Source organism: Toxotes jaculatrix, chromosome 15 (assembly GCF_017976425.1).
Source record: "Toxotes jaculatrix isolate fToxJac2 chromosome 15, fToxJac2.pri, whole genome shotgun sequence".
NCBI classification, from domain to species: Eukaryota; Metazoa; Chordata; class Actinopteri; family Toxotidae; genus Toxotes; species Toxotes jaculatrix.
Window position 1 is genome coordinate 3,400,721 of NC_054408.1, and position 12,751 is coordinate 3,413,471.

Sequence of the window (12,751 nt, forward strand, 5' to 3'; positions counted from 1 at the left end):
TGTTTTTTGACCCCAAACATGTTGTTTTTGTTTGTTTTTTTTTAATCAAGAAAATGATCTGCTCATGCTTTGAGTCACCCACAAAAAAGACAAACAGAAAGCTAGAAAGGAAACAGCTGACATATTTGTGGGTGTGAGCTGGGACAAAATATGTGTCAGCTTAAGCGAGCCACAGATTTTATTTTCAACATAAAAAAAAAACCCTGAGGAAAAATCTGGAGACTAAACTTGCAGCAAAAATACAACAACAAAAAAAAGCTATGCCGATGTTTCAAAGTCAGAAAGTCAAAACAATCAGGTGTATCAGCAAATGTTATGGCGGTTTTCTTCCTTATCTCTTTATTTATATTTTCTTAACCCATCTATCATCACTGTGGTTGCTCCATACTTATTATCCATTTATTCTCTTGTATTTGCTTGTTCGATATATTTTTTCAGGTTAGTTTCTGAGGTATTTACCCTGAAATGTTGACAAGTGAGTCAACATCTACAAGAATAAAACATTCACAACCTTTAAAACCTTTAAAACTACCTCTCAGCTGAGGTTTGGGACCCTGCAGGAGACCTCAGTATAAATCAGATGATTAAAAAGAGAGGAAACAAACAAACAACATATTTCTGCTGCATCTTATGAAACAGTGGACAGCTTTACCTGCTCAGGCCTGTGTGAGTGTATAGTCTATACGCTCACACAGGCCTGCTCAGTGTTGCCTGCTCCCAATCATTTTGTTTTCTTGTTTGTATAATACAAAGACAATACAATGTAAATTAGGTTTAATTCATGAGGAGAAAAAAAATGAAAATGTAGGTCAGTTTTATTGTTGTGTTTACACAACAAACATTACTGATGTACACAACCATTAAGTCGCTGTCCCGTGTTAGCGCTTGTATGCCAGTAGCCAGTGTGGGAGTGAGAGAGGCTTCCAGTCCTGTGCTTGGTGAATTTTGGCCTCCATGTTGGCTCACATTTGGGCCACAGATTTTGTGCATCAAAAGTTACAAATATTTGAACACAAACAGAGGCCGTGAATGATATGATTGCAATATGAGTTGACAGTATACAGTGTGGCTGCCATGGCTGTTCCTAACTCATACACACTGACACTGTCACATTTTATCACTGAGCATGAATGTGGATGGATGGAGATCTGTTTACACTACACATCAGCGATGGCATGAACTTGACCTGCAGTGCTGTTCTGTCTTTTGTGTGCTTGTGTGCGTATGCTGCCACAATAAATATATACATTTTTTTTATAATAGTCAATAATAGTAAATTTATATATTTTCCTTTATATGTTCAATCTATAATATTTTATAAAATCATATCAAAATTATGAGTCTAAGATAAATTTCCAGAGGACAAAGTGATGTGTTCAAACTGCTAATTTGAGTGAGTCCTACATTTACAGGGGCTGAAACTCTTTTTTAGGAATTATCATGCACTGCTGATCAGCATTAAAATTCTCCCAGATCTCACTGCCTGTAACATGTCACTCACAGATGACTCCGTGAATTAGTTAGTAAAAGAAAACCTACAGCAGCCACGTCCTTTATTAATTTTTATACGGCAGCAGTAAACTGTTGTGCACAGTTGGGAGTTTTTTGTTTGTTTGTTTTTTTTTTTTTCCAGCCATATAATGTCACATCAAACAACAAATTCCAGCTTTGGATTCATTATCTGCCTTTTACTGAAAACGTTGTAACGTTGGAAGGGAAATGGCGTCAGTTTGACGCTGCGGGACGATGATGTTAGTGTAAAGCTGCATGAAAACATTATCTTCAGTGTTACTCCTCATCACAGCATCAAATGTTTATGCTTAAAAAAATACTGGGTGATACAGTCACGTTAAAGCCTTAAAACGGGTCGATTTGATCAAATAATAATAACAATAATAACAATAATAATAAATTCTGGGCCAATTTCCAAAACATTTTTAACATTACGATTTTAGACCAGGGAATCCTACATCATTTTACTGAGGCAACGACTGAACATGAATTACCCCAAACCAATCAAAACAGCCTGACAAGAGAAAACAAACTGTCAGTCTGATCCTCTGAAGGGCGTTTTGACAGAAAATGGCGCAACAACCCGAACGAGCCAGTGAGTCAGTACAATTTTGAAAAATAAAAAATAAAGAATGAACATATAAGAGTTTTGTCTCCAAGTTATTTTTTGTCCATTTGTGGGATTGTGTACAAAAAAAAAGTCTGTAAATAAAAATCAAAGGGAGAAGTGTTGAAGGTTAAACGCAGGCGGCTGCTGCAGGCCTGCAGTAATCCGCAGGCATTAAAGCAACCTGCACAATGTTTTCCAAGAAAAATTACACCCTGTATGTTTCACTGTAGAACCTCACGAAATATCTGATCCATAAATATAAATGTTTAGCACCTCGTGTGTGTTGCGATGAATTTGCGTTAAAAACGAAAAGAAAATCTACAGAATTAAAATCTGTTTTCTAAATCGATTAAGGAACCGGTTTCCTTCGGTGGAACTGTTCACACTGATGGAAACATCACAAAAAGATTCTACAGGTTAATATGAGGATATTTTCAGTCTACAGCACCGTAACTGACACTGAAGCAAAACTGAGATGAACTTACGCTCTCTGAACTGGTTTTCTCCTCTTGCGTCCTGCATACATGACGGCTCTTCTTATATAAGCCTCTGACGAATCCCTCAGAAATACACAGAGCTGCTTCCTGCGCTACATGTAAGCCACCGAGGAAAAAAAAATCCAGCTATAATCCTCCAGATCAAGACAGAAAACACATTCGTTAAAAAAGAAAGAAAAAAAAAACAGAAGAAACAAAAACAAAACAAAAAAAAATTAAGGGCAGAAGACACCAAGTTACGTCGGACAGGACGTCTTCTGCCTGGTGTTTAGGGGCCGCTTCACTTTGGAATTAAATTAAAATCTTAAAAAAAAAAAGAAGTGGCAGAATCTGATCTGCTAAGAAGAGGATAAGTAGGAAAAATAACCCAACAGTCGTTGTCCCATCAGCCTTATGGAAAGATGAACTTGCTCCAAGTAAAAAGACGATGCTGTGTTTTCATCCTGATGAAGTGAAAAAATGGATGAGATGATCAGAGGAGAGGCGCAGCCTGCACACAGACGCTCCTCATCCTTCCTCCCGTTCACAAACGCAACGAAACAACTTCACTTAAACGCAGCAAAAGCTCCAAGTATTTACATTTTATAATCTACAGCAGCGGTGCTCTCCAATTAGCGCCGGACAAGAGCTGCAAAGTGGGGGCGGCGGGTGCGCGCATTCCACTGGCGGGCACGCCCGACACAGATTTCTGACGGGAGCGCGCTCAAGAAGCTTCTTATGTGGTAGGCTCACAGCACGGGGCATGAATGCACGCTGGCCTGTGTGCGCGGGCACGTGGGAGAGTCTCCTGGAAACACGGGCCGAGCGTGTTCACGCCGGCGCCTTCACGAGCCGGCCCCACCGTCCAATCAGCGCGCAGATGAGAGACGGAGGTTTATGTTGAGCGTGCAGTGGCCCGTGCTGAATGTGGGTCAGGGGTTAGACTTTTAAATAATGTAAGTGAATTCATTTCTACATTCAGGAGGAGTCTCTGCGGGCCTTTACCTGCAGTGGTGGGACTGTTGGACGTTTTATCTCAGCAGGCGATTTGGTGGGGGAAAAAAAAAAAAGGAGAACCTGGGGTCAGAACCAGTATCATCAGGAGGCCAAGACCACCAGGAGTGGAAGCTGATAAAATAAATGATGAACAGCGGAGTTAATGGAAATATATATATATAATATACATATTTTTACTTGGAAAAAAAAAGTTTCATGCTCAGTCTGGTATTGATTTCATGTCAGTATAAAGCGATAGTTTCCTTTGATCATCTCTGGATCTAAATTTAAGAGTAACTACATGTTAGATTATTTCATCAGCTCTGTCTTATTCTTTGTGAGTTTCATGGAGCTACAGAAAACCATTAATGCAGAACGGAATTTTATCATTTTATCTTCAGGGGAAAAAAAATAACATTCATTTTCATTCATCATTCAGGACATGCCACATCAAATGCTCACAACACGAAGTAGGAGGGGGAACCCATCAGAGCTGGTGTTGTGCTTCAAGTGGTGCAAAAATCTGTGATTAATCCAATCATGTAGACCCAAATTAAATGGTGTAAACCTGGGGTTTTTGGGTCACCTGGGGGTCTAGGGCCTCTGGGCAGTTGCCCACATTGCCCAGCTGGTAATCCAGCCTTGGCACAGACTACATGTCTGCTCTGCAGATCACTTGTCCTGTGCTGTCCCCTGAGAAAAAAAAAATCAGAAAACAAAAGGACAACAGTTTTTGGTTTCATAATATCTCTTCACTGATTTGTCACTTGTCTCAATACAGCCAATCAAATCTTCGCATTGAGCAGTAATGTCAGTGTTCCTGCCAAAGTCTCTGTCTTATTTTCTTACAAACATGGACACAAGTTGTCCTGCACCTTAGCTCGATTAATGGACCACCAAACAAACGTGGAAATGTGGCCTATTAACCACATTTTTCAGGTGAGACACCTGATTAGCTAATCACCTGCAGCACATTAAACACAATGTAACTTACCTGCACATGTCCTGTTAGTTGCTTTTGTGGTCCTCAGGGTCAGGATAGTCCATCGGAGGCACTTTGTCTTCAGTTCCACCAACAACACACTGTCAGTGGCCTGTAAGCAACAACACAAGTGTTTTTCCTGTCCCTCATTCTCATGCTGGTGTGTGATTCTACCTGTGCTCAGGTGCCAGCTGCTGTCAATCAAGCACAGAGGCCAACACACCCAGGTGTAGGTTTGGATTTGGGGATGCAGCATGCTGAAAATGGCATGACGAAAATCCTGGTTACAGGACTGAACCTTGCAGCTTAAGACCAGGAACGTGAACAGTATTTGGTCAGACTGTGTGAAAGCAGTGACGCACAGGTTTAACGCAATTTTGTTTTGACAGCAGACAAAGACAGACACCTCAGCTCAGAAATGCATACATTGAGTCACATGACCAGATCAGACCCCTTAGGGTGCTGAAGACCCCCCACAACACATGCAGAAAGAAAACTAGGCCAACATGCTGACAGGCTGTATTGTAGCCGACTCAGTGCATTTAGCATTTCATTTGAGAAGCAAACCCTTCATCCTTTACAATGACTGACCAGGACATTCAAGGTTCTCAGAGGTCGAACATTTAGTTTTGGACAGTTCATGGCCTTTTTTCTTGTCATCCTTTAAATGAAAATGTCAACTTCGCACAAAATGTACCTGTAATCTAATAACTTATAGCTAATACTCAGCATAAATCCTAGGTACAAATGCAAAGGCTGAGAACTGTGCTCTAGCTGAGTCCAGTGCAATTCGGCAACTCCATTAACATCTGGCACGTTTTCATGACACTATTACACTATAGATAAGGTGTAGGAATAAAAATGAATTTTGTTGGGAACAGCTGGGTTTCAGTCACGTGATCATGATGACTCGCGTAGGCACGAGCGATTTCACATGGAGGCCAGGAAGTAAGTTACATGTCAAAGCCAATGGAGGAAATATTAGCAGAGAGTCCGTATTGTACGGGTTTAGATCCCGTGTCGAGACGGAGATACACACAATTAATCAAACAATATGTTGGACGTGACCCGGACCTCGTGAAGATGAGCGAGTTTTCAACGGACGTTAAAGATTTGCCGACAATTGAGGCTGTTGAGATCATCGATTATCTCGTACTTCAGACCTCTTATTATACGAAACAGCAAATAAAAGTGTTAAGTATTGTCATATAAGAACGCCTTTCACTCGTTGTGTTATTGTGGACTTTTATTGTGAAATATGTTATGACTTCCGCGTGTGACGTTATGCACGCACCGCGCACCAGTTTGTGTATCTGTTACCCTTCCAGAGAAACGAAGATGATTCGGCATTATTATTTTCCACTTCGTAACTTGTTCATGGAATGAATAAATATGCCAAAAGGCTAAAGGTAGTGATGCACGTTTGTTTGGTCCTCACAAGAAGAATGGAGACTGCGCACACTGCCTAACAGAAAGCCTACAAAAGCCTGGAGGCATATGGCTTTTTTTGTGAGCGGGTGCGTCCACAACCTTGGTACCAAACGGCTCCAAGACGATTATCGTTTGGTCTTCGCTAACAGCTAGCAGCTCGCAGCTAACAGCTAGCAGCTCGCAGCTAGCAGCTAACAGCTAGCAGCTCGCAGCTAGCAGTAGCTGCTATAATGTCAACAAACACATCTTACAGGGATACAGAGGGTTTATTTGTCAATTACATAGAAATACTAATGTATGACATGACAGAGAAATAGCATTTGGACCACTGAGTCAACGTCCCCTAAAACGCTAGGGCAGCCTAAAAAGTCCCAATGAAGTCCATATTAGACCACCGGCAACTTAATAATTATTACTATGTAAATGAGCATTAAGCGACAACCTAATGATATAAACACAGCCACAAAAACCAAGTTAGCTAGCAAACATACCTTTGACGAAGTGGTCACTGCAGACACGGGCATTAGCAGACAGGTCCTCCCGACCGCAGACGTAGGTTTAAGATCCACCTTTTACGGCGTTGTTCTGTAAGTTTTTTTTTAATATTTCTCAGCTTTGTGGGTGACTACTTTTGGTACCCTGTAACAGCTTTTTATTTGAGCACCGGTAAACTACACAAAACATAGGCATTTTTCCACACGGTAGATTCTCAGTGTGTCGGTCAGCTAAACGCTGAAACACTTCCTGCCCTCCATTTGAATTTGGCTCCCTCGCGCCGCTGCGTCTTGACGTCACTTGAAACCCACCAATCAGAAAGGGTTTGTTTGCGCAGACATTGTGTCCCGTGGGACAGATGCCACCACCACAGCTGTAAATGTGTTTTTCATGCTCTGAGTCCAGGGGAACGCTGAGGACAGAGAGCTGTGGTCTTTTCGGTCTGTCTGCTGGTCAAGGTCACCCTGTTGGCTGGCAGGGGAGCGTGCAGTCAGCGGAGGACTTCGTACAGACTGGAAGGAGCACACCAATCTTATTTTATGTTGTATGGGTGGAGATTCCACTTGGTATAATTGACAGCTGCTACAGTACATGGCTTCACTGGCATTATTCAATGTTATACTCCAAGATGGTTCTTAGATCACATACTGCTCTGCAGCGACCACTGCAGATGTGAGTATTTGTACTGTATATTGACTGTATTTCTTGTGTCATGTTTTGAGAGAGCTGTACTTAAACTAGGACACACTTCACAACGGGAACATAAATGATTTAATGAGAAAAGATTTGGCACAGTGTGCCCTGCAGGAGAGTGTCTGACCCTGCCTGTGCATGAAAACAAACACGTGTTAAACTAACAGTTAAAGTCTTAATCAGCGATGCTTCCTGTTCGCTCCAGGTCACTGAGCTGTCAGTTAGGAGTTCTGTTGGAGTACACTTGTTTGCAAGTCTTCTGCGATCTTTATTTTTACTAAAATTATGATCATATTTATTTTTACCTACTATACAGTAGCTACAGTAATAACATCCTTCTTGGAAGGGTGCTCAGTAAATTTCATTCCAATCTGCCCGTTACTGCATCATAATGCGTGATGCAGTATTAGGTGAAGCCAAACGAGGAAAAGTCTGGCACTTCCACACCTCTTTACTGTAGGTTGTAAGCCCCAGAAATGATCAGGCTTAATCCAAACCAATATTCTCCAGACACTTGACATATTTTTTAAGAGTTTGACTTTATTCTAATGACATTATGACTTTATTGTCAATATTATTAGCTTTTCTCACATGCTCACGAACATAACACCCCATTGTAAATATGAAACATGCTGTGTTAAGCCCATTTCCCTGTATCCACCAGTTAAATAAAAAAACATTTAAACTCCTTTGGTGTCTGTACAGCATGGACTCATTTTCTAAACTCTATTTCGTTCTCTGAAGAAACAAAGTCCGCAGTGTTAAAGGAAAGGAATGGGCAAGCAAAGAGAACTGGGAAATCCAATCGTACAACCAGCTGTATGGAATGGTACATTAGCATGCAGTCTTTTGGTCTGCAAACCCCAGAATGTGCCTTTGCAGTGGAAACAAGAAACTGCTGAAAAATGCATGAGGGTTGTGGCTTTGTAAGTGATCAAATAAGCAGATGAAGGATTCTGTACACTGCACACAGAGAACAATGATATTGAGGGTCTAAGTGCAGCCCCTTTACTTTCTGCAGTCTTTTTGTGCTGTGATACTTTAAAATAAAAAAAGTTTGATCTCTTTTTGTCCATCATGAAATATTTGACAGATCTCAGACAAAATAATTTCTAAAAATGCCATCACTTGAAAAATAATGCCAAAATTCAAATAATAATAATAATGTTTCAGTTCATAATGTTAAATCAGTATTTTTAAAATGCAGCTAAAAGTCAGGCTTGTGTTCTCAATCTTCTATAATCAATTTGTATTTTAATTTGATCAAATTTGTTCTGATTGAACTGTAATCAAGAGTAAGAATGCTGCCCTGTACTGTATGCACAGCACACTCATGCTGGAAGGTGAGGACAGGGAGAGTGAGCCCTCTGGTGGATACAAGCCATCATTTCGTCCTGAGAAAGTCAGCTGTGTTTGGGTTTCCTTTCCTCTTTCCCTCTCCCACCTTCATCTTTACATCCTCACTTATGTCTTCAGGTGTGTTCCATTACTCTCAGTTGGTTTAAACACTCAGTCACAATTCAAATTTAACACACACTTACTAAACTTTCCTTAATGAAAACAGAGGAAAATGTCACAGCTGCCACTGATGCCCTTGTTCCTGTGGTCAGTTATTTTCATTATTGATAAATCTGCCGAGTATTTTTTCAAATAATTGTTTGGTCTGATGGTGATAAATGCCCATAATGGTTTCCTAAAGCCCAGGGCCATGTCAACAAAACTAAAAAAAAACAATCAGTTGATTCTCACATAAGATAAATTTAGATAAAGATAAGACATTCTAAATCCTCCTTTTGTGCCCAGGGACTGTGGAGGGAAACTCACCAGCCACTGGCACATACATTTTAATTATGTTGATAATGTGCACTGTGCTTGTGAAGGAGGAAAAGAAACAACAGGAAAAAAAAAAAAGGTCGTTAGTGCAGAGATGACGTCTCCAGACAATGGATGATCTGTAAGGTCTGACGAGGAGGCTGGAAAGGTCTTGATTTGTGTCTGTGATCTGTCACTGACTGTTGATTCAGGTGAGTAATCAAGTTTAACTTACTATGACTGACAGCTGTAAATCATCCATACACACTAAAAACAAGCCAAACGATCCACGATGTCCCATAGTTACTGCTGAAGGAAACTACGAGCTCTGCAGCAGCAGTCTCTAAAGTACCATCTGATCTTCAGCACCGACTTTATAATGAAATGAGTCAAACACAGTTTTAATCGTTGCACACATATATTTATGAAAAAGCATTTAACAGTAGACAATGGGTGGTTATTTGTTTAACATATGATAGATAGTATAACTACTTGGCTAAATAAAAGTGGATTACACTGAAGGGAATAGTTGTGACTTTTTTTTTCTTTTTCTTTTTTCCCGTTTTTCTTTCTTTTTTTTTTTTTTTTTAACAAATAACAGAAATATGGCAACTGTCAAGGCACATGTTTGCTTAAAAATATCAAAAGCATGGTGACTAAAACATTTGGCTCCAGGTTTTTCATAGTGGCTATGGTCATGACATGTCTGTATCAAAGTCCAACATCAAAGGCGATTTACAGGCGATTTAGCCTCAAGAGCCCGAGATCCTCTACAGGAGGAAGAGGGACATTCCCGTCACTGCCCTTTCATCCAGAACAATGGGGATCCAGGACAGAGGACAGAAGGCCGCATTAATCTGTTCCCTAAGACTTTTCCCTAAGGGTTTTTACCAGATTTCACTTAAAATGGTCATTTTTAAAAAATTTTTTTTAGCACAAAAGTAAAATGTCTTTCCAGATACAGACACAACAGATTCTTAAGGAAAGGTAAAATACTGAGTGATTTCCCACAATGCAGCAGGAATACGGTAAAGCTGCCATGTTAATGCTGCTCTTGCTCAGGTTAAACCAAACTGTGAATATTGTTTTTGTAGTGTGGATATTACAGACATCTGGTGAGAATCAAAAAAAAAAAAAAAAAAAAAAAAAAAGGAGCCGAAATAGACTGAAGAGCACAAACAGGAAACAGACACAGCAAAGTAAATATGATCTGAAAGACCAGTTAGTATCTCCACATGATACTAACTGCTCGGTACATTTTCATTCTGTTCATTAATGAAAACATGTTTAATATCTCTGTAGAGATATGTCATGACTGAAGTATTCCCTTGTTTCCATTGTTAAGGACGTTTGTGTAAATGGAAAATGGACTTGAAGGAATTCCTCAGAGCCTTGAAATGCACTTAAGGATACAAGCTTATTAATTTACAGAAAGGATATGGTGTCTTCTTTGGATATGGCTTCCCTTAAATTAGTGCACCTCAGAAGGACTGCCTTAGAAAAACAAGAGCTACTGAGGAAAATATTATTCTAAGATGCTTTATACAGGAAGGCACAGATATATTTATATGGAGATACTTTTCAGCTGCCTATTTAGCAAGAAGGCACAAGAAAAATTATAGGGTTATACTGTATATGGCTCAGTGTGGGTAATGAAAAATATATTTTAGTATGTTCCCACGCAAGATAACAAAATATGGGAAGAGGGAATAGAAATGAATGAATTTCTGGGTGAGAGCTGCTGGAAATCCACCTGCATCTTTGTCTCTGAGAAACAGTTGTAAAATACTGCAGCAGAGTTGCAGGTATGGAGGCTGTTTGTATTCACCTGCTGCGTCACGATTCAGGGACCGCATCCTTTGAAGTCCGCATTTCAACAACAGCACAGCATGACAGGCTGACTTTAAAGACTTAAAGTAGTCCATCCATCATTGGTTTTACAGTGGATTCAGACTATCCTACTGTAAAGTCAGCAGAATACACATCTGATTTATCAGGTGTGTGCCACCTGTTGGTCATAGGTGATTAGAAAACACATCACATGAAGTGCAAAGACGAAAGAGGCCACAGCAGGATCGTATGATGAAGTAAACATAAACGGCAAGTGCTGTAAACTCAGATATTAGGAAACACCTCCAATTTCATTCACCACTGGGTTTTTATCACCCCACTGCCCATTTGATAAATCTTAAAGTTTTCAATTAGGAGTGCCTGAACGCACCATTAGTTTTGGTAACTGTTACAATGACAGTCTAATTTAGAGGAGAGGCCCATGTTCAGCGTTGACCCACTTTCGCTGGTTGCATCATTCAAAGGAGGTGGCCCCTGAATTTAGACACAGCCTTCATCAACATGTACTTTGAAGAAAGGACAAGCTGTCCCTAAAACCCTGTCAGTGCTTTGTTTGAGATCACTCTGCTGACTCATGCCACACTCCAGTTCTTAGACTGAGCATTTTGTTAAAATGCACAGTTGCCGTCCTAGAATACGTTAACTGGTTTCTGCAATTTGCAGACCAGTGGCAGTCCCAGTATAAATCTGTAAGACTTAACAAATCGCAGGTGTTTGGGTGCTACTGTACCAACATGATGAAGGCTGCAAAAAATATTTGCTTGTTAAGATTTGGGCTGCAGGTAACTTGCACAGGACTAATGTATCAGTGCCACTGGTTCACAGACATGAGAAAGTACAGGTCTTAATTAGCAGCAGTGAATTCAAATGAACTCAACCGCATCTATGCTTATTTTCAGTTTCAGAAAATGCCTCACTGAAATGGAAATAATGCAGCAAATCAAAATGTCTCCATGACAGTAGCAGCAAGCAGCGTAAATAAGACCCTCCGATGGGTAGTTCGCTGACAACCAAGCCATTTTTTTTTTCCTGAATGCAGTTTTCGCTGCTTATTTCTGACATGTTAACAGTTGGTCTCTAATTTTGGGATGCTCAATTGGAAGGTATTCTCCCTAAAAGCCCATTTATACTGCACACAGATACACACATCTATCACGTGCTGACGCATTCTGTACGCACCAGATTTCTGTCAGCCAAAAGCGGACCTTCTAGTGAAACAAATATAATTTACAGATTGTATTTAAACACTTACATCAACCACAATTCAGGATTCCATTTAAAATACACAGATTATTTCATCTGTAATAATATTCATTTGATGGTACAGCTGTGTTTTCAGGTAGCTCTCACTTTCAGCGATTCTTTATACTCTTTCACACTCAGCCTTTACGTATTTTTTAAGTATTTAAATCTGGGAAAGAAATGAATGTCCCTGGCTGAAAGCAGAGACATGACGACTGCGGTTTCCCTTATAAAAAAACATATTTCTTTGGCTATTTGGATTCACTTGACCGATCCTCCTAGCTGGCTCAAGCTCCATCCTGGTACATGCACTTTATACTTCATTATTATTATAGTGTATCTTCACTAGGAACTGACAAGCAACAGCTTTTAAACATTACAGACTGGACAACGGCACAGAGAGATATAAAACGAGCGTAAGCACGAGAGTCTGAGGATAAGCACTGATACAGGCAAACTATACTGTGAAATTGTCCTTCTCCTGTAGTTGTTGCAACGGCAATAACAACAGGCCTTGGCTCTACTCTGTCAGGTACATGGCTACATCTCGAACAGGAGTGGCAAAAATTCCACTGAGTTCAGCTGAGAGTTTTTCATCCTGCTGGACAGAAAAGAGAAGAGAAGAGAAGAGAAGAATCGTGGTTAAAGGAA

The 12,751-nt window shown here is 40.2% G+C and overlaps 2 protein-coding genes across 3 annotated transcripts in view; both read right to left on the reverse strand.

Annotated features, from left to right (window-relative positions):
- Nucleotides 1-2,657, reverse strand: part of LOC121194336 (aryl hydrocarbon receptor-like) — a 30,380-nt gene extending 27,723 nt beyond the window's left edge. The window contains exon 1 of the mRNA XM_041057167.1: nt 2,608-2,657. Within this exon, the coding sequence (XP_040913101.1) occupies nt 2,608-2,648 (41 nt within the window). The 5' untranslated portion in view covers nt 2,649-2,657. The remainder of the gene's footprint in view (nt 1-2,607) is intronic.
- Nucleotides 2,658-9,406: 6,749 nt separating this feature from the next.
- The window catches only part of LOC121194053 (aryl hydrocarbon receptor-like), a 28,098-nt gene continuing 24,753 nt past the window's right edge, over nt 9,407-12,751 (reverse strand). The window contains exon 11 of one of the 2 annotated variants that reach the window (XM_041056605.1): nt 9,407-12,698. In XM_041056605.1, the coding sequence (XP_040912539.1) occupies nt 12,621-12,698 (78 nt within the window). In that variant the 3' untranslated portion in view covers nt 9,407-12,620. Of the gene's footprint in view, nt 12,702-12,751 lie in introns of both variants that reach the window. The other variant, XM_041056604.1, reaches the window with a different exon arrangement.